General features: G+C 35.8%; 2 protein-coding genes and 1 long non-coding RNA gene across 4 annotated transcripts; 1 reads left to right on the top strand and 2 right to left on the bottom strand.

Moving 5' to 3' along the window:
• Positions 1-1875: 1875 nt before the first annotated feature.
• On the bottom strand, positions 1876-2831 carry LOC147761745 (uncharacterized). Its single transcript, XR_015334821.1, has 2 exons — positions 2538-2831; positions 1876-2134 (listed from the first exon to the last, which is right to left on the bottom strand). It is a non-coding gene; the product is annotated as an uncharacterized LOC147761745 (long non-coding RNA).
• Positions 2832-6366: 3535 nt separating this feature from the next.
• On the bottom strand, positions 6367-10948 carry LOC106166090 (MOB-like protein phocein). Of its 2 annotated transcripts, none has more exons than XM_087013493.1 (8): positions 10774-10948; positions 10136-10198; positions 9665-9765; positions 9307-9349; positions 8221-8307; positions 7792-7871; positions 7481-7592; positions 6367-7014 (listed from the first exon to the last, which is right to left on the bottom strand). In XM_087013493.1, exons 1-8 carry the CDS (start codon positions 10825-10827, stop codon positions 6889-6891), a joined length of 666 nt encoding a protein of 221 aa, XP_086869619.1. In that variant the 5' UTR covers positions 10828-10948; the 3' UTR covers positions 6367-6888. The 2 variants fall into 2 exon arrangements, with proteins under 2 accessions (XP_086869619.1, XP_013399963.1); XM_013544509.2 differs by having other exon boundaries at positions 9301-9349; positions 10774-10947.
• A 43-nt stretch (positions 10949-10991) lies between these two features.
• LOC106166074 (putative ubiquitin carboxyl-terminal hydrolase MINDY-4) lies at positions 10992-22829 on the top strand. Its single transcript, XM_013544493.2, has 17 exons — positions 10992-11173; positions 11613-11732; positions 12420-12621; positions 13385-13578; positions 14122-14762; positions 15070-15241; positions 15752-15868; positions 16742-16830; positions 17254-17352; positions 17556-17619; positions 17876-17941; positions 18374-18444; positions 18935-18998; positions 19137-19298; positions 19550-19730; positions 21158-21233; positions 21418-22829. Exons 1-17 carry the CDS (start codon positions 11105-11107, stop codon positions 21464-21466), a joined length of 2436 nt encoding a protein of 811 aa, XP_013399947.2. The 5' UTR covers positions 10992-11104; the 3' UTR covers positions 21467-22829.
• Positions 22830-27159: the final 4330 nt, after the last annotated feature.

Raw genomic sequence — 27159 nt, 5'->3', positions numbered from 1 at the left:
CATAGACATGTATGAATTACGAACAAATAGGTGTCTAATCGTTCACAAGAATTCAGAACAACAAATTTTACAAAAACTCTCTACGGGAAGTATTCCTGCAGATTGTGATGCAGAGATTTAGGTAGTCGAAAAGAGCGAAAGATTACACTGTTAGTTTTCATTTGTTTAGGTGATGAAGACAATCTAAATATAATATGTACGTACCTGTAATTATCCTGGAGAAAATATACTATTGAAACACAAGCAAAACAAAAAATTAATAAAGTTATTAACCGTAATATCGACATAGTGGAAATATATATCCGCGCATTTCCATGTTGACTTTGTAACTACGGAAGTGTCGACGTCATAGCACTTATGACGACACAATGCTTTTCAGAAGACGCAACGGTTCCGCGACGTTTCGCTTCACTGTTCACGACGAGGCTGATATGTTTTTGCCTTAACTGTGAGAGCCACCGACCCTACGAACATCACAACCTTCCTCTTCCTCTTAGTTATCAAACAAAATTCATAGATTTAGTGGAACAATTAACCAGAATTTGAAGGGTTCGAATGAAAACTTTTTTCCTTCTCACTGAGAAAAAAACGCCCTGAATATTTATCTCTTATATCGACTGCCCAGATGCCGTATTTTATCTGACGCAACGCCAGCCCCAAAACATCAACGCTGAAGTTCATGATGTACAGGAGGTTTTATTTGATAAACCTTCAGGAAACGTTCCTAGAAAGATGACTTTGGTGCTTTTCGAAATTATTATTATTATTATTATTATTATTATTATTATTATTATTATTATTATTGTATTGACATATAGTTTAACTTTACCCATGATGTAAACAGCATGCATGGATTTGAGAGGCGGTTCAGATGGATTTAGTTTTGATGACGGATTAAGTTATCAATTGCCATTTCAAATATCCAGTAAAGAGTCACTTCGGGCGACATATGACTAGCAGAAAATAATAAAAAAATGCGAAAAGGGTATTTTTCACAAGACAATTGTCTTATTGTTTTTTTAGATAGAATATAAAAAGGCCTAAGTTTTCTGGTCACATACTGACCGTTTCATAGGTGAGATCATTAAAAGTTATTTAGAACCTGATAAAATATCTTTGTTTTCATTTATTACTCAGAAAAATAGAAAAAAAGCGAAGAAAATCATTTGGAAAAAAACTTTCATATCACATGTCAACTCCAGGGCCGTAGCCTCGGGGGGGGGGGGGGGGGGGGGGGGGGGGCAGGGGGGGCAGCTGCCCCCCCTGGAAATTGTGGTGCAAAAAAAAAAATGCAAAGGTAAAAAAAAAAAATAATTGCAAAGTTGGTATCAATTCTGTGAGAAAAGGCACTCGTGGCCACTAGACAATCATTCAACAATCTGTTTACAATCTGTTTGTACTGTTTTTAGCCAACTCAGTTTATGCCAAAAAGCTCACCCTCCCTGAGGGAGCTATCCCCCAGGCCAATTGGCGTGTTGTGTTGAAAAAATGACTGTACTTATGGCAAAATGAACCCACAATTTCTGACTTCTGATTGACCAATAAATAACAGTTAAAATGCACCAGCATGCAGTATTATACATACAGTTTTTAAAAATTTTCCACACCGTGCGAGGGGGACACCCCTTCCCACACCCTCCCCCCTCGGGGGCTTCGCCCCCTCGTGTCCGCTTACTGCCCCCTCTGGCATTTTGCTCAGGCTACGGCCCTGAGAAAGCTAGCAGAAAGGTATGTTTAAATATCATTTTTCGGTTATTTAACGATGTCTTTTGGTAATTCTCTTAGTTATATTATTTGAAAGTACATGCTGGCATTTGGTAGACTTTTGTGGCAAAAATTGAGTTCATATGCATCTTTTAAGCTTAAAAGCTGTGAGTCACTTTATATTATATAACGCCTTTCAATTAGATAACTTTCACTTATTTATAAGTATTAAACATCTGCCGCCAGGTTATCGTGCCTGATAGGGAAAGCATCGTTGACAGCCTTGTATGCATCCTCAGCCAGGAGTTGTTTTGCCGGTAGATGTCGCTGGTGTACTGGTAGATGAAAATCCCGATATGAAGCCGCGTAGTCCAAGGTGAAGTGAGGCTTTATAGCTTCCAGAGTGGTACCGTAAAATATACGCTCAATTCTGAAAAAGAAAAGAAATAGCGAAAGCTAATCATGGAAATAGTGAAGGCAAAATTACGATGACACTTACTAAATATCGATAACAGTGGCAATAATTTTTCAAAGACTTTGCACAATATACGATCACGTTACCCTGCACGTCCATGCGTTAGTCACAGCTAGTCTTTCCTCCTAGACCATAAGAGTGAAGAGCTTGAAATTTTTGGATTAATAGAAATATCATCAGAGATGTACATGGGTACTTGGATATTGGTGGAGAGTCTATAGCGCATTATTGACTTTGAGAGTTTCAGTAAACAATAATAATAATAATAAACCATTGCAATAATTTTTATGATTACCACTGTTATTATTATCAATTTTATTATAATCATTATTATTATTGGGATTAATCCTTTACAAACCCTGTGATTGCAATCAAACCAGCACACATGGCACAGGGCTCACAGCTCGTGTAGATGTCACATCCGGTCAGGTCACTCGCCTTCATATTCCGGCACGTGTTTTTGATAGCTACTACCTCACCGTGGGCGGAGGGGTCGAGATCCACTATGGCACGGTTCCAACCTTCACCTGCAAGGTAAATACTGCATTTTATTCATTTTAAAACTTGACTGCTTATACGTTTATAAACCGCGGCCGTTGACAAAATTACCAGGGATGGGGTGGCTGGAACGGAAGTCCGCTATAAAATGTAGTCAGTTCCCTATTACTTTGTACAGGTAACATTCGTCCCATATACTAACCCCAATAGTCCGTCTAACACTAACTTGTGCTTATCATATGGGACCCTGGACTTCCATTCCTAGGAGCACCATTCCTTCCACGCTTCTCTAGACTTCCATCCGGTAGTCATAACGGTTTTAAGATCATTCAGGGCCCATTATCGGAAGGTATAGTTTGTCCATTATTGTTGGTGCTGATCATGAAAAGTTTGCATGCAAAGCGAAAGAAACCAGTATGAAGTTGTTTTAACCATTAATTGGAGTAAACAATGCCACACGGCATTTTACGAAAGTTATTAAGGAGAATCTATCAAAGCTTTTATACATGTTTTAAAGGTTTATTTCGTAGACTGACCACCACAAGCCGACAACGTCTTCGTAAAAATTGAAGCAGTATTTTACATTTTTATTCTTAAACATCCGTGGCAATGTAACAGCAGTCCAGTCATTGAAACATCAATGTACCAGATATTGAGCACTCAAGCTATTCACTTTTTTATTCAAAAAGCACGTTAAGAAATACAGTATGTCCAACTTATGGCTCTGAGGGCTCATTCCCAACGAAACTATGCTTCTTGATTGATCCAACTCAGTGGGAACTTTCGCTGAATGCAAAACAGTACTAGTTTTTCGGAAGAATACAGAAAAGACTATGCCTACCAATGATCTTCCCGCCCTTTACGATCACCGCACCAAAAGGCTCCCCATCGCCCAAACTGGCCCCTCTTGCGCTCAGCTCTATCGCTCGTCGCATGAATTGTTCTTCGCCGCCGCCGCCCATGTCTCTCTTACTCATAAAAACTGATATTCAACGCACGGGCGTTTAACTTTGGCTCCTAGCCTTAACCAAACCTATCTTTTGTTTGCAATGCTGTGGGTGTGAAATTGTGTGTTGCATTCAAAATACTTTAAGAAAACGCCGTTTTATTATTTTTTAACTTGTGAAATTGGACTTGATATAAGCCAACGGTTGATTTCACTGAGTTTAGTTGTTGGCACTAGAGCGGTGGGGGTTTCGAGAGTGATGGCCTACATACCCCTTCTCCTCCTCTAATTGCCACGCCCCAAACGTTTAATAAGAAGCTGCTATGATTAACATCCCGGAAAACGCACTAAAACGTTTTCAGTGAAAAACAGCGTTGAATGCAGCCTAGAAGCTACACCTGTAACTTGATTGATCTGTTGCTGTAAAAGGCTACACCTGTAACTACACTTATGTAACGCCTGATGTAAGATGCATCATATGCAGTGGCGGATTGAGAGAGAGAGAGAGAGAGAGAGAGAGAGAGAGAGAGTACTAAGGGGTAAATGGGTGAAAAAATATCAAGTTGAAACAAGCCCCATCACGAAACAATTCTCAAACTCATTATCACATCTGGCGAAGCACAAAATAGCAAATTGGTGCAAATTCAACGAATACCGGGTTAGGAATTCAGACAAGTGCGCCAACCAGCCAGACAAACTTTAAGGTGCACAGTTGTCTTGTCGGTCATCTTTTTTTTTTTTTTTTTTTTTTTTTTTTGCGTTTAGTGCAACTTCAAGAGAAAGTAGTAAGGAGGGTAAGAAATTCTCTACTGTTCAACCAGCACTGCGTTAACTACCTACACCATAAGGGCACAAGAACATTAATTGCTAATGCTACTCACTTGCATTTATAAACTGAAATAGAGTACTTATGTGTTTATTTTATATACACAATTAAGTTCATTGCAAAACATTGGTCTATTTATCGATACTCATGTTCAACTAGACATTTTAAACACACGGATAAACACAAGAACAATAGAGAAAAAGAAGAACAAAGTAATAAATTGGTGAAAATTCAACGCAACAAAACATGACAAGTAGTCGGTTACAAAAGAGGCAGTGTGAAAAAATGGACTTGGCAATCAGAAACTAGTGTCGTTTTTTTTCTGAACTAACATGGCAACCAGAAATATAGTGAAAACCAGACAGTATTGTCGTTTCTCAAAAACGATTCTGAGAAACCAGAATCGTTTTTGCAAAAGGAAGCAAGAGTGTTTGGAGGAAGAGGTGACCGAAGATGAACGTCTACCGCAACCAAGTAACCTCTACTGTGGAAGCCGGGCATGGTGTTACGCTCTCTCCTCGCCGTGTTGAGAGACCAAGACGACCGCCGATCGTTGTTTACGACGCACAGACCGCGGTTCGGTCTATACGGGGCACAGGACGCTTTCACAGCGGACGCCTGTCTTGACTTGTTGTAGGGTGGACCAAGTTTAATTTTATTTAATAATAAAAATTTTTATTATTGTAAACAATTCTGGCTACTAAAATCTCATGTCGTTTTTCTTATATTTATTTGTTAGAATCGTTTGATTGTGTGTGTGTGTGGAAGGGGGGAGGGGGGGTGAGGGATGAAGATGAGGAGTTTGGGGGCCCCTTGGGCCTCCTTTTGTTGTTCGAAGTATAAATTTTCATTTCATTGAAACCAATAAACTAGAAACCAGTGTCGTTTTTCCAAAACGATTCTGAGAAACCATTAACGTTTTTCCGGAGGGAATCAGGAGTGGACGGAGGGAGAGGCGACTGGCGATAAGCGTCTTCTGCACCAAGTAACCTTCAACTGTGCTGAATATTACGGTCTCTCCTCGCCGTGTACTGAGACCGAGACGACCACCGATCGATGTCTACGGCGCACAAGAAGCCTTCACCGTAGAAGCTGTGCTGAATATTACAGTCTCTATCCGCCCTGCGCTGACGACCGCCGACCGTTGCCTATGATAAAATATCCTAGGTAGGCTAATTAATAAATACTTGAAATGATTTTTTTACTTGTTGTAGATTTTCTTTATGACTTTCGATTAGCTAGTTATATCTATTTAACAGCAACTAAAAGTGATTTAATGAAACGTGCCAACATTTTCTTTCAGAATTTTCAAAACAAGAGAAACTGTATATAGTACAAATATAGACCAATTCTTTTTAAAATTATTTTACTCAGTTTTTATATTTCTGTTTTATTACTTCACAGTTAAAATATTAATTCTGTAGAGTTTACTTATGGAAAATTACCTATGAATGTAATGTACAATACAATTCAATAACCGTGTGAAACTTAAACGTTTTCCTTTAAAATTGTACCGTAAGATTTAATGAAAACCCTATATTTTCTATGACAATACCGCCCCTGTTTGTCATTCGACCTAAGAAAGCCGATTCATATGCCCAGTCACGCAATATCAAATATGTTGACCTTGAAAATGCGTTTTTATTTATCTATTTTGTTGGTTGTGTGTGTCATTATGGCTTTACCAAACCCTCATCGTCTTTTCGATATGGAGACCTTTTGCCTCCCTGAACGGCGAGGGAGACCGCAATGTTCAGCATGGCCATGAAATTCTACCCTTTCAAATGTGTTCCTTGTAACTCTTTGATGAGCGTGTTTCGATGCTTTTGGCCGATCTTTGGAAATCAGTTTTTCCCTTTAAAGAGGGACATGAGAAAGCAGAGCGGTGAAGTGTTCTTTTTCATTAAAAAAAGGTACTTTGGAATGTTTTACTTTAACTGTTTCAATTTATTTCATTACATTTATATAGGATTAAACTTAATTTACACTAACAAAAGTTATAATAAATAAAAGACACATGTCACTTGGTTTCACTTTCGTGATTGTTCATATGAAAATTTAACCTTACACTTAAATCAACTACTTCAATGTATATTTTCATCTTTTTACAGCGCACAACAACACAGGATTCCTGGTGGCCCTTTTGTTAAAAAAAACTGTTTTGTTACATTTTCAGTATTACTGGAACTTTCTAGTAGGGCACAGATGACCCTGTCTGTGACTGTAAAAAGGAGTGCCACATTTACTGGTATTTCAGTGAAAGCGCAAAACTTTCAATCTTTATGCAGGTCACATGATCAAGCCTCTTTTTTCAAAACACGTACTCTGCTTAGTTCACCGTCATAAAGCACATTTGACGATCTCCATTTTCAAGCCTCTTTTTCATAGCACATGCCCTGCAAAGTCAACTCCACTGAGTCAATCAGGCCATCTCCACTTTCAAGCCTCACTTTCGTTGGCACCTTCCTGTTGGTCCTCCAGAATTGGAACTATGAGATTGTCCTTGGACATGAGATTATATTTGGTGACAAAGAGTGTGAACCGCTTGCACAAAGCTGTCTCATTCTGAAATATAAATTGATTCATATCCTACCTATTTGCTGGTTGAAAGTCAAACAGTGAAGTATATCTGTATGAGGCTGTGTCATGGAGAATTTAATATCTGAATAAAGAGGGCTGAAGCAATGGCAATTGTCTTGTAAATATCTGTGTATGTCCGCTGTTCTTTTTCTTTTTTAGCACTTTTAATCTAATCATTTCATCTGCTGTGAAATTAATCTGCATTTTTTTTTTTGAAAAATAATACTTACAGAGACACAAATATTGATCACAACAATGTCAACAAGACATTTTTCAATCTACAGAATTAATATCTTTCATTTCTTGTTAAATGATAAGTTCATAAATAATGAAAAATCAAAAAGAGGTAACATTATGTGGCAATAAAAAATTTTCTAAAAAAATTTGTAGAGGATTTTTTTTCATGTGAGAGCAGGAAATATTTGTATGGGATCAAGTTTTGAAACCTCACCTCAAATTCATCAAATAGTGACCTATGATGGAAGTACGCATGAGAAAATATTCTGTAGACTCTCCGACATACTGAGCCCAATTTTGCCACTGAGGATTCCTTGATGCTAACCCTGCAAGTTTTCAAAATGTCATTACATTCAAAATTATTTTGGGGGTAATATTAAGTGCTGTCTTTTGGTAATTCTCTCAGTTATACTGTTTGAAACTATATGCTGGCATTTGGTTGGCTTTTGTGGCAAAAAATTGACTTCATATGCATCTTTAAGGGAACTAACATATATATTTGAATTCAAATTTATCATCACTTACCTGCTGGGAAAGTATTTGTTACTATTTAATAGACAAGCAGCGCCATCTAGAGTGTGTCTGGTGTAGTCTATGGCAGGACACTGGAAAAGGAACAAAAAAAAAATCACTTTCTTTACAACAAATATGTGTCAAGGTGACAAAAGTTTCTTACCCAAATATAAAAATAAATATGATTTGAGAACTGGATTTCTCAAACAAAAGTCACTTATATGCACATTGCTCTTCATAGTTTAAAATGCATAGTCACAAATAAATGAATAAATAAATATGTATAAGTAAAATAAATAGTTAATAAAATATGATAATAAAATAATAAAATAAAATAATAGAATAAAATACAATAATAAGATAAATTCTTACTCTCTTTTAATTAGCTACAATAATCAAAGGTTCTTGTTACATACTTGTTGAGGAAGAGAATCATCTCACCTCTTTAGGTGTCTTGTGAGCAGCACACAAGAATATCCACTGTTCAGTGGCCGTCATCTGGGTACATGTCTCTGGGTTACATTCATTCTGAAAACAACAGGCAAATTGATGATAAAATGGAGTGAATGTCACATGGGAATTTTACACCAATGCAAAACTGATGGTGCAAAACTGACAAGTCTGTGATATTTTGTTTTATTAGTTGCACTTGTATTTTTAAAATTTTTATTTTTAACTTCACCATTTTATAATGTTTTCTTTTAAACTACACTTCAAGTCAAATAAATTTACTTTAAAAACTTGCAAAAATTATTCTGGCAATTGAACACGCTGTGTACAGTAAAATATTCCCTAATTCAAAGAAAACATTGACAATCAGGTCTAATGAAGACATGAATGGCCATCTCAAGTAGCCCTTCCTACATTCAACTACAGACTGCTGCACAGCAAGATATAAGCCAGTCCAAATTCTTTTTTTTTCTTTTTTTGCTCTCCACGTCAATTCTGGACAGCCATTTTTTTTCCATATTCTTGTGATTGGAGCAAACAGAACCTAGACAACCTTTTTCAGTAAGAAAATGAATTTGGAGTATAGCTGAAATCCTGCTGCCAAACCTTAGCAGCTATGCTTTTATTGCTAGACCAGCAGAAGGATTGCAGTGACACATATGGTGATGGTATATATATATATATACACATACACACACACACACACACACACAAACACACACACACACACACACACACACAGTATGACAGTATTTTGAAGCTGGGGTTGATACTTGGTTGCTAGGATACCATTTTGAAGGTAGAAGACAGGCAGTGTTCACAAAAGAACTAACTTGGATCACACCAGTAATCCAAATAACATCACCAGAAAAGGGGCATAAGAATAAATACCAAGTACAGTTTTATAAAATATACATTTTAAAATGCAAATGGTCACTTGAATGACTATGTAATCTTGTCACCTGGTGGCACCATTTATCTGGTCTAAATTATTTCAGATGTGAACATGATCATAACTGTAAAGGAAAGACTGCAGCAATGCCAGTACAAGCAGCAGGATAAGCAACTAACCTCTACCTGGAGTTTGACAGCCAGTCCATTCAGCTCCATACAAAATTGCCTGAAAATATATTATAAAATACAGTTCAATGGGTAGCACAGAACTTAACTTTATAAAACATGGTTCAAAATCCCAACCCCATTGACAACATTGTAGTTTGGGACGATTCAGTCCTTGTCTGAGTCTACCCCCGTTATAAACTATATCTATTTTTGTCAAAGTCCGAGGCCTCTGAAAATGACTTTGTCATAAAGTAAATATTTTATCTCTACCCCATAGCTAATTTGGTAGGCGTGACAAGACATTTAAGTGGGTTAATTTGATGGCAATATAGCGCGACTCCCCAGGGAGATACGTGGGAACCCAGTCTAGTACCTTAGGTGTTCATACTTCCACACCCCTTCATCTTGGCTCTCTGGGGGAGTGAGAATGTTCTCAACATTCTGGATGTCCTTTCTTATTGACTGCTGGATATACTGAGTGGAAGAACAGATATAACATTCATATGGGGATATTGAATAATGTTAATAATAATATTCAATAATTCTAACTTTACATGCTACTCACATAATTTCTTATGAAGATGTGTTTATGTTAGGAATAGTAGAATGACATTAACTTCTTGCATGTTAAATTAAAATTGCAATGCAAATCATTTCATTTATACATTTCTCTCTCTCTCAAGAGAATGCCCACCCAGACCATCTCTCTTCCTCCCTCTCTTTGCTCTCTCTACCCACACACACACACACATGCATGCACGCACACACACACTCATTCACACAAACAGACACACACATACACTCTCTCACACACACACAGTGGTAGACCCATCCAGCCACAAACCTGCTGCACTGCCAGAGTGCTGTCCATTTCTTCAAACGTCTCATCAGGCCAGTTACACCATTCCTAATGTAAATCACATAATACATGTATGAAAGTTTCTCACGTCAAGTCGCTATCAGTTTCTTTATTTAACAACACATCAAACTTTAATTTAAAACAGACTTTAATCTTAAGAAATCTGTATTCATTTTTTGTTCATTTATCATTTATCCATGCTGAGTGACCAAGTTACTAGAAAACCTGGTTACATTAACAGTCAGTTGAAGACATTAACACATTTATAAACGAGCGAGAACTGTCATTCTGTATATTTGGGCTAGGTGAGGATTTTTATAAACAAGATCTATGCCAGAGAGCATGAAAAAACGGGGCCGTAGCAATAGTCCGAAGGTTCAATAGTCCGAAGGTTCATTGGTCCGAATATTCACTATAGAACGTTCGGACCAATGAACCCTTGATTAAAAAATCGATGGAAATGTTACCACTTTTCGGACCAATGAACCTTCGGACCAATGAACCTTCGGACTATCGAGACGCCCCCGAAAAAACAATCAATGACTTAAGACTGTGAAAGAAATATCTAAACTTATTGATGCAGAGCTATCTATTGCAATCCAGAGCCATAATGTGCAACAAACCTCATATTTTGTGCCTGGCAAATTTCGTCGAACCATTATCTGTGTTTCAGCCATTTTAAATCCCGTTATCTAAAGTTTATGCGAGATTATAATCATACTGCTATGTAGCTTTTTAAACTTAATTAAACCTTATTAACAGGAAGAAATCGACTTATTAGTTTACTTTTGATATATAAGTTAGCAACAAATAGTAATGCTAAAAAAAGACCCATATTCGTCGTCGCGAGAAATTCCGAGATAGAACATGGCGGCCTCCTGTTGAAGAAAAATCGTTTACTGAATTTCAGTGATAAAAAATGCACATTTTACTTAACTTAGTTATCTGAATTACATGAAAATGGCAAATCCAACTGCTGAGACTGTAGCAGCATCGGTGGTGAGAGAGTACTTGAGCAGAAAGGTAAAGATTTTTATTTATTTTCCATTCTTTGGTGGAATCCAATGTAAACAAATAGGCGCTCCGGCGAGTTTCCAGGATCCCAATTTTCAACATATTTCTTTTAAGCAAGAACACAGTTTTAGCTTTGTTTTGAGAACCTTTGTGTGATTAAATAATTTATTTTAGTTGTTATTGCAAACACTGGTAGACTCATGAGAGTCCTTATTTATTTTATTTTCTTGAAGTTTTTATTTATCGGCTACTGTTTAAACTTTCACAGTTTCAGTTGTACTTAGTTGTAGTAAACTTCGTACGTCAATTCTTCTTTTAAAACAATCATAGCTACCACCAAGGGCCTGCGAAAAAAAAGTAAGTTTTGTTGATGACAAAAAAAAAAAGAAAAAAAAAAATGGTCTGTTAGTAGTAGTGTTACTTTATGGTAAATCACCTATAATTGTAGGGTCTGCGATGCACCCTTCAGATGATGGATGAAGAGATGCCCAGGACTGAGGACAGCATCAGCAAAAGGCCACTCCTCATCAAAGAGTTACAAATTGAGAAACTTATGAAGAAAAACAGGGTACGCAGAAGTTTTTAAGCACTTTTAATTGTGACAGACGAAATGCTTTAAATATAGTACTGTTGTGATTACAAGTTTGTCATTTTTTGACTGAATTTCTTTTTTCTTATAAATACATGAGAGACGAGTTGTTTATGTTTACACCTTCAGCTTCTGAAAAATATATCACAGCAATATTTTCCTCTTGAAGTTAGAATTTTGGCTAGATAAATCATAGTTCTAAACTGTATCAAAGGGCACCGTTTCCCTCCAAACACCAAAAATTATTTGAGCAGGCGCCAAACCCCACAAAGGGGCAATGGCCAGTTTCACATCTGAGGTCTGTCGTTACGTCCCCCCTTCAAATAATCCTGATCCCCCTCCCCCCGTCACATATGCCTTGGACTCAGCCTTATGTTGTGGATATTCAGAAATAATAATAATAAACTACATGTGTACAGTACTACCTACAGACTATCAGCATTTACTTCATAAATAATAACCACTGTGACACAAGCATCAGTTTCTATTGTGCATTAAATCATATCATAGAAAAGTACATTTCCATGGTTATACAGTAATTTATTCGTGATATAGGCCTGAAAAGATAAGGCAATACAGGTTGTTATTGTTAAAACCTTAAAAACCTGCAGTAAGTGTGTAGGCAGTAGTTAGGGTATTGTGATATATCATGAAATTTTGTTACAGGAATTGGAAAATCCCCTGCGTGCCATGCTGGAAGTTATAATAAAACACCTCATGGAGAAAGGCAGCAGTAGTACACCAAACCACAATGAAGATGATGTACGGAATGATGCTGAGAAGAAAAAGCCTGCAGAGGTTCCAGATACATCTGGTCATAGGTGTGATGATGCTATAGAGACCCCTGTAGCCAAACCTAGGAAAAAAGGTTAGAATTGGATTCCTTTTTTATTTGCAATGTAATTACTGTGTAATTGGTGATATAAAACATTGTCAGATTTGAAATTTGCTCAATGTGAATGATCGAAGTGATCAAATGAAATATGCCATAAAAAAGGAACTTATGAGACAATTATATCTGGAGTTACACTTTAGTATAATTATTTACCAAATAAAGTATCAGTAAGTATTCTAATGCAGTGCGATGGGATTGATTTTTGCAAAAACAGTTTCCATATAGTGTTGTTGATTATATTGTAGCTTATAGTTTGTTTTTGTCCTTTGCAGGCATCAATATATCTTATTATTTTCATATCTATTTTTCCATATTTGTATCTTTAAATTGCTATCTATATCCATAGCACCACTTCCAACATACTCAGAGATTTGCTCACTTTGACTGTTTATGATTCAATAAAACACTTCAAAGACAGATAATGAGATTAACCACACATAAGATTAACCACACATATTCCTAGTATATATAATACAGCTCCAAAATAAAGTATTTATTTTGATAAAAAACTTCTTTATCAGTATCTATACTGGGGTAGCGCTGACACTTGCCAATTTAGCCAAATGCTAAAACTGACTAAAGTTGGCTTTAGAAACAAAATGTGATAAGTCAAAATTAAACCATTTGGAAAATTAAACCATGAAAAAGTAGTGATTTGGCTGAAAAAAAATTGACAGGGCTACCCCAGCTATATCTGTATAATCTTGTCTCGATATCTTCCTATTTATATGTGTAGCACCACCTCCAAAACATTCAGAGATGTTGCTAGAAGACACAACAGAGGGAGAGACACTGGGAGGAGAGGGGCGAGCTGGGATCATGGACAGGGAGCGAGAAGATACTGCTACCTTACTGCCACCTGGTGGGACGACAAGGTTGAAATCTGGGAAACTGAGAGGGATGTCAGGACCCATTTCCAGCAATATAGAGGTGGGTATGAAAGTACAAGACTTTTATAAAAAAATCATGTGTGGACCCCCCCCCCCCCCCCCCCCCAAAAAAAAAAAAAAAAATTATTATAAATAAAAAAGGATAAAACAGTAACTAAGTTGTTAGAACTGTATATGTTGTTCCACCTAGCATGGTCCAGTACTTGCCAAAAAACATGAGTTATATATCAGAAATGACAATGTGACAAGAATTGGAGATATTGCCTCCTTTGAAAAAAAAAAAAGAATAGAAAATAATAAAAAATACTAATGATAAAGTTTACCATGGTATGGATTCACATTTTTTAATGGGATTGGGATATGTTAGTTTATTCAGAGATTTAAAGCCTCTCTCCCATATAACCTATAAATGTGCATTACCATGTTTATATATAATACTAGTGTCCATGGTATGCAATACAAAAAAAAAAAAATAAATAAATAAATAGATAAATAAATAAATAAATAAAAAGAAATAATAAAAACAGTTATATAATATTATTCACACTAATGTCTTTTCCGATGTTTTCCATCATTTATACAGGGAAGAGACAGAAAGAAAACGAAGAGGCCCACATCATCACACCACCATAGCCGTCCAAACACTAACCACACCTTGGACAACCAGTTGCCATACAAAGAACCCGATATCAGTAATACATTTTCAAATGCCTCAGAGATATCTGCTGGCCATAGGATGCAGCACGATTCCCATGTTAAGTCTACAGGACATAAAAGAACAGATTTGAGGCAAGATTCTGGAAGAATTGAAGATGTGTTAGACATTGGTGAGCCTGTTTTGAAAATTGAGGAACATAAACCAAGATCTCATCATCACCACCACCATAAACGCCATCACCATCACCACCATAACATGGACCAAGACTCAACAGATGGACATATGAATCTTGCAAATAAAAAACAACACAGTTTTGATAATGACGGCCTGGATTTATCAACACCAGAAAGACCCACAAGTCGACATGGTCGGAGAAGCAGTCAGAAGGAATCCAGAGAACCCCAACCAGATGTCAGCACTAGTGCTCAAGACAAGCCATCTCCTAGACCTAATAGCAGGCACAGGAAGAGAGATGACCTTGAACTTGATGGTTATGATGTGAATATATCAAGTATCAAGGAGAATGTTATGTCTAGGGGTGGTAGTGGTTCCTCTACTGGTAGCAGGTAAGGAGGTTTCTCAGGATCACTTTCACTCTAAATTTTTGCATGTCATATAACATAAGTGGTTGTAATATTCAGTTAGAGATTAACAAAAAAAGGTATGTTTGGTATTTTTCCAATCAGTAACATGATTGAATTTGTGAAATGATAAAGTACGGGCTATGCCAGACTTTTGTAAACACTATAGTTTTGAATTGATTTTAATAAATGTTCTGTTTATATAATTTATTCATTTTCATTTATTTATTATTTTTTTCAATTAATTTCATTAACTTCTTTTAACCATACTTCATTATTCATAAATTTTCAGGTCTGGTGCTAAAAACTTGTGCAAGGTGGGTGATTTGGAAGTTGGCGATGAAGATGACCTGGAGGCGGAAATGGCGGAATTACACGTCCAGGAGGTGCACAAACCCATTGCAAAGACGCAGAAATCTAATCTCATTACTAATGCAAGACCAATAGATATCCAGACAGCTGTGGTGAGTACACAAGCCTTGGGTGTAAAAATATAAATTTGTTAGATGTACAAAAGGAAAGGGCCATGCTGGTTACAGATAATGGTGATGTGGGGGGTTATATTTCCTCTCACTGGGAACTATTACTTGTAGTCCCCTCAAGACTTCACTATTAGTCAAATAGTTTTACATGGAGGGCATCTAATGCTTTTAGCGCTTTGCCTCCATTTCCTTTGAATAAACATTGTTAAAAATAAAAATAAAAATAAAAATTAGTCAAATAGTTGATGCCTGCATTTCTGGCATGTTCAGTTTTCTGCTATTTGAAATTAAATTACCTTTATAGTAGTATAAATTTGCCACTTTGGAAAACAAGTCCTTTTTTTTTTATCACACTTTAAATCATATACAACATGTTTCATATTCTAGATCATGAATGTCATACATACAGGGTTTGTTTGTGTATATTATACTTCCTGTTTTGTGAACATTTGTTACGTAACAAATAAGATGTCATTTTTTTGTTTTTTACAGGAACTAAAAACAGTAATATTTGGCACAGCGTCAAAGTTCTTCAATGATGAATGGCTGTACCAGAGTTTCACTTTCTCTGATCAACCTAGGCTACAGTATGGCATTGTGCAGAAAAAGGTAAATTGCAAATTCAAGAAGAAATCTAGTTTTGTCTTTTGTGTTTCGATTTATATAGAGTTTAGATTTAAAAACTGAATGGTTAAAAATATGGAATATCAATTTGATTGCTTAGTTTTGTTTTGGAAGGTAATAAGATACCACTTTTCACCAGAAGCAGTATACTTCGAAATCAATTTGCTCCAGTACTGTAATACATTATAATTGAAATTATAGTCTTTGTATACTGCACTTTGACTCATAATTTTTCTTGCAGTTTCATAGTCATACTATTTTTTATTTTCATATGAAGCAGACTGCTTTATAATAATAATAATAATAATAATAATAATAATAATAATAATAATAATAATAATAATAATGACTTCTTAAGATTGCAACCCAGTGGATCGAAGTTGTACATAAAATGATAAGAACATTGTATAATAATAAAATGTTATATGTTTTAATGAAACCAAGTTAAATGACTGCTGCTTGAACTTTAAAACATACTGTATATAGGATAAAAGACAATATTTTACTGTTTGAAATTTCTAAATGCATATGGAAGAAAGGAGCACCAGAATCTTTTGGTTTTAAATTTTGGCACATTATATTTGTTGTTTGATCTAAAAAAGCGATTGGAATACCCAATTAAAATGTGATTCAGTTTGACAGACGGTTATTTTGTAAAATAAATTTTTTCACAGATCTTCCCTTCATTTATCTAAAGTAGGCATATTTGTCAGCATCAGAGCTTTATTATAGTGTAGGACAGGAAAAATTACCCACAAAGTAGACTGGGCAGTCCCTACTAGTTTGCATTGCTCTACAGTTAATAGTGCAATATGTGTATTTGTGGGCTCAGTTTTGTGTATTATACATATATTCCAGGGAGGACCATGTGGAGTGCTGGCTGCTGTACAGGCCATGGTGCTGCAGGAAATGTTGTTCAACAAAGAAAAAAAACCTACAATGGACAGGTATAACTTTGGGGTATCAGGACATTCCTGACATCCACATTTCCCCTGTGTATGATTCCCCTCTGTAATGAATATAATAATGAAAATGAACTATGTGATATTGAGAAAAATTATAAATGCCTGCCTTAAATCCCATTGAATTGTCCTGGGGAAGGGGGGTGGGATTGTCCTAGAATCATATTCTGGTTACTTGTTCTAACATGGTAGAACAAAGGTCTGGGGACATATTTAAGATTCAGTGTATATGAAAAGTGAAATTCATCACCTCTCTCCCCCTACCACACACACCAGTTATTGTCTTCATTCAGTGTTTCGGGTTGTACATGTATTTGCAGTTTACCTAATTGTGATTTACCTTTATCAGTTTTGACTGTATTTAGTTTTCATCATGCTGATTTATTTTGATGTTATTTATCACTTAAGTTTGGAACCCAGTAGAAAAGAGAGGACAGCTTGTCTTGCTGCAGCCATCAGTGCCATCTTGTGGAGAGCAGGCCAACAGAAAGAAGCTGTAGTTACATTGTAAGTATTAATCTTTTTGCAAAAAAAGAAAAGAAATGATGCAGAAATTTATGGTGCAGTTTTATATTTATAATATTTGGGATCCTTAAATGGACAAAAACGTCCTTTCACGTTGAAGCTGATGTTGTTTGGATAAAGAGCACTAAGCCAGAATTTTGTCTGTTTTGAATTTTAATACTTCAGAATATTTTTCTATTTGTCAGGCCATGTGGAAGATCCATATTTGCTGGAAGTGGAAGATATAAACCTGACAATGTTACGGAAACAGTGAGTTGCTTGATATCATGATTGAATTCTTTTACATTCTTCATTACAAAAATGAGAGTTAGTAGGTTTTGTGTTTTTTACATACATACAATACCATTATAATTCTATTACATACACAGAGTGAGCTGCGTTATAGTTAACTGTATATACTAGTTGTTGGTGTTACTTTAAAAGGCAGAAAGTTGATGCTTGAAAAAACACCGTAGAGGGTGACATCTTCAGGGGTCAGTTAAGATGTATCTGGTATTTATTTCAGCTTGTTCTGAACATCTTCAGCACACAGGAGGAGTTGCATGAATTCATCAAACAACATATCAACACTGTGAGTATTTACATTAACCACAATTGCCATACTGACTCAATGTTTTCAATGGGGAAAATTGTGAATTTTACAGATACTGTATTTTTGAAGTTGTAAATTCTTAAAATAAGAATGTTCCTATTGAGTGGTAACATCGAAACTGAAAAGCAGGTTACTTAATGGTTATATTCTATACAGACAATTAGCACAAATGATATTGATATTTTTCCCCATGGGAAAGATCAAGTCATTACTGTATATCAGAATGTCATATAATAGATATTTGAACTGGAATTGTTACCACATTATATATGAATACCACATAGATGAATATTTAGAATTTCACATATTACTCAAAAATATGCAATCTTCTGTCATTTTTCTCATTGGGCAGTTAAATCCACATGCAAACCTAGTTGAATTCCACAGGACTCTTTTATTTCACATTTCCAGTTTGAGCTAGAGGGCAGCACAGGTGTGGTCCTGTTCACCTATTCTTTGATTCTGTCAAGAACAATTCCTGAGTAAGTTGTCAGTGTTTTAATTTTTTTAATTAATTAATTACTTAATTAATTTGTTTTATGTGTTTAGGTGAGTGGGTGGATGTTGAAGGGTGGCCCTGCAGAGTTGTCTGATATTTAGGGCTGCTTTTGATAATTTTGAAAAGAGTCAGTGACCATTTTTGTTGAAAATGATACCAAGTTTCTCAGTCAGAGGGTCAAGTAATAGATGACCCTTTCTTTTAATTTCTAATGAAAACCATTAGCTGGTGAATGATGACTTAATAAATATCATATATATGATACGAGTGAATAATGATACTAAGGTTATCATATATTTATAAGTTTGTCAGAATTTTTTCAGAAGGTCAGGTACAGGGTGGCTTTTTGTTTTAATTTCCATGTTAAACCAACACAGTTCCGTATCTCACAGCAGCTAGTAGATAACAATTTTTAACTACTGTAACAGCAATGTGATACATATAATATGGGAAAATATATGATCTCGTTTTAGGCTGAAGATGGATATGGATGTTCCCACCAACACACTGATGGGGGCTCATGGGTACTGCTCCCAGGTGAGAGCCTGAGTGTGACACTGTCACAGCTAACACAATCAATGTACTACTTGAGACTTTGATTAAGTTTTGGCTGAAAAGTTGTTACCAAGATTGATTATAAAAATTATCTACTGCAAAACTGTACTGTTTCTCCAGGAACTAGTCAACCTGATACTGAGTGGCAAGGCTGCCTCCAATGTGTTTAATGACAAAGTGGAGTTGGACTCCGGCACGGGCCCCAAGATGATACTAAAAGGCATCCATGCCAGAAGCGACATAGGATTGCTGTCTCTTTTTGAACACTACAAGTCGTGTGAAGTGAGTATATGCTATCTGCGTCAGATTGTGTGTTATTTGTGTGGGTTTTAGTTGACTAGGGCAAATACTGAAACTGAAACACACCTTTGTAAAACTCTTTTGTATTCTTTGACTTAAACATCATTGCTTAAATACCTAAATAGTGATTAAATAATGAGAATGACTTCAATTTTTATGTTTGATGTGGATGCACCAAATTCCAAAATGGCTGCTGCATTTCTTGTGACCCCTTTTTTTATTCTCTCCACCAGGTGGGTACATTTCTCAAGACACCACGGTTCCCAATCTGGGTGGTTTGCAGCGAGAGTCATTTCAGTGTGTTGTTCTCTCTGAAGAAAGAGTTAATGAGTGACTGGAAAGTGGAAAGGAAGTTTGATCTGTACTACTATGATGGATTGGCACGGCAGGATGAAGAAATCAGACTCACTATAGGTAAGTAAATAATAGTGTGTGTGTGTGTGCATTTTGCAGGCTTGTGTTTGTGCTTGTGTGTGTATTTGCATGCATGTGGACATTTGTTTGTGAGTACTTGCATGCATGTGTGCATGCATGCTTTTGTATGTGTGGTCATGCATGTGTGTTTGTGTGCATGCATGTGTGCGTGTGTGCATATGTGTGTGGGCAGAATAGCCAGCGCACCCCGAGTTCTTCAGATAAGTGGAGATACTCCTCTGTTAGTCTCTGCCATTTACTGTAACTGGATATGAGAGAAGCATGCTGATAGCAGAGATAAGTTTCAAATTATCTCTCAAACACAGGATGAGCCAAGGTGGCCAAGATTACAGTTTGTATTTCTAGTACAACACTTGGTATCAAGCTCACAGTATACATATTGCAGCCTATTGTGGTACATTAATGTTATAAGTTACTCAGAAGAACCATGAAGTAAACATTGGTTGTTTTTAAAAGTGATCTTGCTTATATTGGACAGTAAGTGAGAATTGTTTTCTTTTTCTTTTTTTTTTTTAAGCCTAACAACAATTGCTATTTTTGTATTTTTAACTCAGATTATTTAATAAATGAAATCATTTAGAACTCTCAAGGATTAAGTCAGGTATGTATTACTTGGGCTCACTCTGATGGAAAATATCACCAAAAAAAAAAAAGAAAAATACCCAAACGAGTAAGAGGATGATAATAGTAATGCTGACATGGAACTTTCTGTTTAAAGAAGAGGCATTTTAAAGTATTTTAAAAAGAGAAATTTTTCTACATCATAATCCAGATAGATTATCAGAGAGTACTGTTGGAGTGAGTCCTTGTGTAAAGGCCACAAAACATTCAATTTGTAGCTTTTTGTTTTATTTGTACATTGCATCTGGTACAATATGTATTTATAGGTGCTTTTAAACATCCTATCTAAGTTTGGAGAGAGAAACCAGAAATTTCAGCTTTTTAGAAGTGTTTATGTGTATTTATTTATACCTAGAAGGGAGGCAAGATTTTTTTCTGAATATTCAGTTTTGTAGCAAAAAAGGGGTTCATACACTTTTCTTATTTTTATGTCAAAATAGGTAGACCCTCTTCCTTTATGTTGATTTTGCATTGGTGCATCCTTAAGATATAAGGAAATGATGAAAAGGTTAAAATGGGTTTTACATTTTTTTTTTTTTTGCAATTTAGAGTGTGGGCTTATGCTTTGTTATTAATCTCAATACAAGACTAGATTTCACTTCTGAGACATTGTTTTCAGTTTTGAAATAATTATTGCAGGTAATACATAATAAGTTTCATCTAAGATAAAGACATGAAAGATAACAGTTTTACTGTCATTCATTGAAATAATTTTCAAAAGTTAATCAATAATATATACTGATGATAAATGAAAAGCAACCGTGATATTTTTTGTCCCTTTACAGAGACCACCAACAGGTTTTATGAACCCCCCTCTGATGACGACCTGGTACCCCCCCTGGAGCACTGTATTAGAACAAAGTAGGTTTCCTGGACTTAAGACGCATTTACATCTGATTCAGGTTTAACTGAACTTTTTACTGAGACTTGCCAGACTTTAATGTTATGTTTACTTACCTATCAGAGCTGAATCAAATTGTTTGTGACCATAAAGAAAAAGAATGTAAAGAGAGGGAAAATAGTAATTTTTTGTTTTTAATTTCAGATGGAAAGATGCACAGATTGACTGGAATGGAACAGAGCCTATCCTGTAGGGTGTTAACATGACACTGACCATTTTGCTGTTTTGAAATGCCACAATTGTCAACTGAAAAAAAACAACAACGATAAACTCAAAGATTTTGAGCTCTCCTTTGTTTTTAAAATACATCTTTGTGTAGTCTTTGTAAATACTGTTATAAGAGAAAGAGATAGATATTTTATTTTTTATTTATTAGAGTTGTGAGCAGAAGCGCATGAAATAAAGAAAATATTTTTATTCACAAAAACAGCAAGTCAAGCAGGCAAAATTGAATTGGATGGATATACATATTTACATATATTGCTAGTACAGTACCAGAATATTTGTTTGCCCAAAGAGCTGTGACTGATTTGAAATCCTATTACATTTACAATTAATGGAGTAATGTATGTAAATGGAGGGAATCAATTATAATTGTCTACAAACAAATTGGTGATCATATTCTAATAAGAATAGATACATGGAATAATTTATTTGTAGCAATTTATTATTTGTGAGAAGTACCACATTAAGGTTTTTACTAAAATTGATTGAAAATCATATTTGTGGTCATATTTTTCACTTTTTTTTGTTATTTTTTTAAAATTTATATTATTAATTTTTAATTATAATAATTATCTTGTGATTTTGAAATATGCATTACAATGGTTGTACATTGTATTAAACCCAGGGTATTGTATTTAACTGGAATTATTGGTTAAAGGGATAATAACTCTTCGTTTTGGCCAAAAAATGAATTTTCCTGGAGTAAACAACAATTTTCCCACACTAATCAATGGTTAATGAATTCATTTTTACATTCAAAGTTAGTCTCTGGTTTTTTTCTAAAAAGTTTGTTTTTTTTGTTAAAATCTCTTAAGAGATTATAACAGAGTATAGCCATCAATGGAGGTCACATGGTCTGAAGACAAGCTCAGATATCAGAATAATAGCTATAACTGCTGTTTTTGTCATAACACAGAATATATTATATTTCTGTGAGTTATTCACAATGTTTTTATTGTGAAAAATAGACCTCATACGAAGAGTTATTATCCCTTTAACAATATTGTTTAAATGATTTATTGTGTAAAATTGTGAACATGTAGAGTGGCAAAGTTCACACTTTGCATGCGTTATGTTGGAGAATTTCAACAATTTTCATAAATGTAAAATTAATTCTGTAAGCTTACTGTGTCATCTACCTTAACAAATCTGTGATTAAATGTAAATTCTAACATTTATGCTAGCCTAAACTGGCTTTCAATATGCAAAGTTTTATAATTGTGTAAGCCAAAGCAATTGCTGTCCATTGATTTATAGTTTCTCTGCTTAATCACTGTATTGCCTTGGCAGTCTTACATTTTAATGTGAAGACAATAAAGCAAGTACATGTATATGTATTTTGATCTTTTGCAAGTATAAGATAAACTTGACTATATGGAAATCATTTTCTGCAACTAGAATGTGGTTTTGTTGCAATATTACAGACAGGTAATTGACATACTATTAATTTATCAATTATGCTAAAACATATCCAATGTGGTTTTGTGGTAAAATAAGTCAAGTCTAACCCTCTGTTTTCAGGTAGCCCCTTCAAATCTTTCTCCCTTCCAAAAATTAATAAGCAAACCTCTTACTTTTGTGTATGAAAATAAAATGATTCAAAAATTTCAATCATTTTAAAAGCAATATTTCTCAGGTTTTTGGCAGCCGTGTTCGACAAAAGGCACCAATACCCAACCCCAAGAGGTATTAGAAATGCTGCAAACAATTTTATAGTCCAATTTTGGTCTAGAGCCATTTATATGGACAAAGAAAAGGTCCTTTTATATGCAAGACCAAGTGTATGTTTTTATAAAAATTGGCAGCCATCTTAAATTTTTCAAGGTTTGGGTGTTCTTAGCATGGTTTTTGTACCCTAACAACTAAAAGTGCTCTGCACATACACGCAATTAGAAGGCTAGATGGTTACCCCCCTTTGACATCAACAGAAATGTGCCACAAGTTCTTGATATGAATTTAATCACCAAAGATATTCCAATTAAAAAATTACCACTTCGACGATGCCCCGTACCATGACTGCACCACTTATTTTGAAAAGAAGCTGGTATTATGAAATCCCAGGCACATTCTGCAAACAAAGCTTAGATCTAACGAAAAATGTATTCGCTCATGGGTTAGAGGTTCTACTTGAATCTTTCTGTTAGAAAAACTTATTAAGCGGTTATATCTCCTTCAGTAACTAATACACAATTGAATTATGACATGGAATGAATAGTTCTTGAAATAAGCTTCACTCTGATATGCATCATGTTAGTTTATCTTGTTCGGTTAAGAAGATAGCCACGTTCCTGGGATCCACTTTGGGAACAGGAAGCATAAGTTTGCGTTTCAAGGTTTTACCTCCACACCACACCACACCATCTGGATCGACATAACTCCCTCGGGGTTCACGCTAAATTGCTCTCAGCTTCCGGGAGCCGAGCGCGCACCAAAGTTAATTACCCCCTTGCAGCTTTTATTAGGCGGGACAGACATTTAAGTCAGTTTAGCTGACAGCAATTTAGTGAGACTCCCCAGGGTGATAGATCGATCTAAATTACTGTGGGAATGGTCTCCAAGAGTTGCTTCACACAAGGCATCACGGGGGCTCATTTGTCCATCTATACCATCATAGTCTGTTGGACAGTAATCCAACGAAGCGTCACTTTTGCGTAGTTTGAATTTAAAATTCTTTATGACGGCCATGTTTTGTCTTGGTGCAACGGGCGTAAACACCAAACAGGGAGAGTCAACCTGCGCAAAGGACACCTGTCCTTGGGTTTGACGACGGTCACGTTCGAGCAGTGGTCCGTGCCGTTGGTGCAACTAAGCCCATACAGTTTCCTACGCCTTTGTGAGTAAATACCCGGAAGGATGGTTGCTAGTCTAAGGTCACACGGTTGTATCCTACCAACAATTGCTTCTAAAATATTAACATAATATATCTTAGGGTAAACACTGCAGTTTAGTTATTCGGCTGATATGGGCAAATTTCAAAGAAATATGTGCTGAAAAACCTAAAAAAAAAAAAAAAAAAAAAAAACAACCGTGATTAATCTTAAGCCAACATGGTACTTATGTTACCCCAACTACGCATCCAGTATAATCTTTAAAATAGGCTTGTTCTTTTTGTTGCACTTGAACTTTGGCGAAAACAAGAGGGCGAAATAAGGTCAATGGGTCAAAGACTTGTCCCATTTGCTCGTCTCCACGGGCAGCCGTGTCCGTTCCGGATCAAGTGACCTGCATGTACTGGTACCGGTAGCTCCCACCTATAGCACGATCGTGGTTTATATGGAGTTTATGTACCATATACATTTATAGAGATATAATTGTGGATCATATGAAGCAGAACATCAGGCTGTTGAGACTTAAAGAGGTACTAAGATCAAATGTAAGTATATTTAATTGGAGTCATTTGGACGCTAGATGAGTTTGTTGATTGATTGTTTAGCAGGGATCCTAAATTCAACGAAAAAAATTAATAAATGGCATATCGTGACTCCTCTGGTCGTGGAATTTCTCCACCTTGACACTATTTTAAGTTTTTATCGCTTGATTCATATTTAACGGTAACAAAAAAAAAAAAAAAAAAAAAAAAAAAAAAAAAAAAACAATGCTGAGTCAAACCTTGAACTAGTGAATTCTTCTCTGAACGACCTTCACCAATCATTGATGCCTGATGGCATTAAGGCAAATCGGTATCTTTTGAGATTCAACTTAAATACTGGTACTTTGCCTGTAACATTTGATTAATGCGAATTCAAAACATATCCAAAACTGATCGCAGAAAAAAGAGTTTGGGTATTGGTATAATAATATCATTAAGGTAGGAGGTAATATGTTGACTGTTAAGCCGCTGACTGTTAAGTGGAAATTAATCTTTAGTGGTTAAGTTTGCAATTCCTTTATACCAGGGATGCAGATAAATTATGTGCACTTTATTCCAGCGCAGCACCAGAGAATCATGTCATTAATTAGCCAAAGACATTTCTCTAAATATCTAGTGGAAAATCCATCTGTGACCTGGTAAAGGACTTAAAGTTTGTAGCGCTGTTATGTAAAGCCCCCTTTACCCTGGATGGCATCCTTTCTGCGTACCTTAGTAGGCCTACGTGCCCGTTTGAGAGTAAAAAAAACTTTAAAAAAGTGCCGAAAACTGGCCGATCATTAAGCATTCATTTTGCAACCAAAGCGATGCTTGTGCCTCCTTTTTACGACCACAGCCATGCCAGTTTCAAGGTCGCACAAAGGACGCAGAAAAGACACCGTCCATTGTAAAGGGGATTCAAGAGACGTGCTATGTTGCGCGTAATTAAGGGTGTATTCCCATAGATTTTAGATCGATCTATCCCCGTGGGGAGTCTCACTAGATTACTGTCAGATAATCCGGCTTAAATGTCCGTCCCGCCTACTACAAGCTGTAAGGGGGTAATTAACTTTCGTGCCCGCTCGGCTGACAGCTATTTAGCGTGAACCCCCAGGGAGTTAGGTCGATCTAGTTTGGATCGATCTAATCTCTGGGAATGGGGTCTAACTTTGATGTAACCACTCATGGAGCGTTCTAATGCAGGTTGTTGACGTCACGCATACCAGTCTTTAGCTCTCAGTGCGTGGTAAGTTTGTATTCTATATTTCTTTTTTGTTTTCCTTCGTTATTGTAGCTCTCTACAAAAATTTACTATGGAATGATTTTCTAAACGATCTTATAGGATTCTATGGGAAATTCAATAGGATCCTATAGAAAATAGGAATTACTGTAGTATTACCTGTGGGAAATTGGTCCAATGGGCAGAGTAGGATTTTTGACAAAAACCCGTTGAAATTTCTTATCTTTTTTCGAATAGATTGAAAATAGTCATATATTCAAAAACCAATGTTTATGTTCTTTATAAGTAGTAAATAGGAATTAAAAAAGCTAACATTGCTAACATTTACCATGTTTTTGAAATAGATAGGAAATAGCTGTAGTGTTTTCGAACACAAAATGTTTAAGTAAACGGTACTGCATTCAATATATATTCTGATAAGTCAAGAGGGTTTGTAAGTTAACCATTTCAAAGACATGTCATTGTTGGATCTGACATGCTGCTTGGATGAAGCACGGGTTGCTTTAGACAGTGAGGATTGCAAAAGTAACTTATTGAAATTCTGCGTGCACACTACAGTTGGCACAGAACTAGGTTTTAGCCCATAAAAAACATTTTTTATCCTCTGACCAATGGCAACATGAATATATTGAGGAACAGGTTTGAAACACAGCACTCTAAACAAGACTAGCCTAACGTTGCATTTTGACACACGGGGTACACATTTTAAGATGGGCGCAATTTATAAATTTTAACTCTAAAAAATCATAATTACATCGAAAATGGACAGCGTTTACGTAACTGTTTGTTACTTGGAGTGAAGAGTTTATGTATTCGAACGCTAATTTAATGACTTGGAACAGTAATTTCATGTTCCTATTGTTTTAAGCATGACAGTACTAATAGACCACGTTGCTCTGATTTTCATTCGAATATATCACGTAAAATGCGTGAAATTTTGGTTCCACAAATGTTTTTTTTTCGCACCAATATATTCAACAAATAACATATTTGTTCGTTTTTAATTCGCAAACACTGAGCCAAAATCACATAAAAATTATACGTAACCAAAGAAATATATATGTCTCAGGCA

Source organism: Lingula anatina, chromosome 5 (assembly GCF_051362555.1).
Source record: "Lingula anatina isolate TDL-2025a chromosome 5, LinAna3.0, whole genome shotgun sequence".
NCBI lineage: Eukaryota > Metazoa > Brachiopoda > Lingulata > Lingulida > Lingulidae > Lingula > Lingula anatina.
Note: the sequence above shows the minus strand (reverse complement) of the source record. Positions and strands in the feature narration are given on the sequence as shown.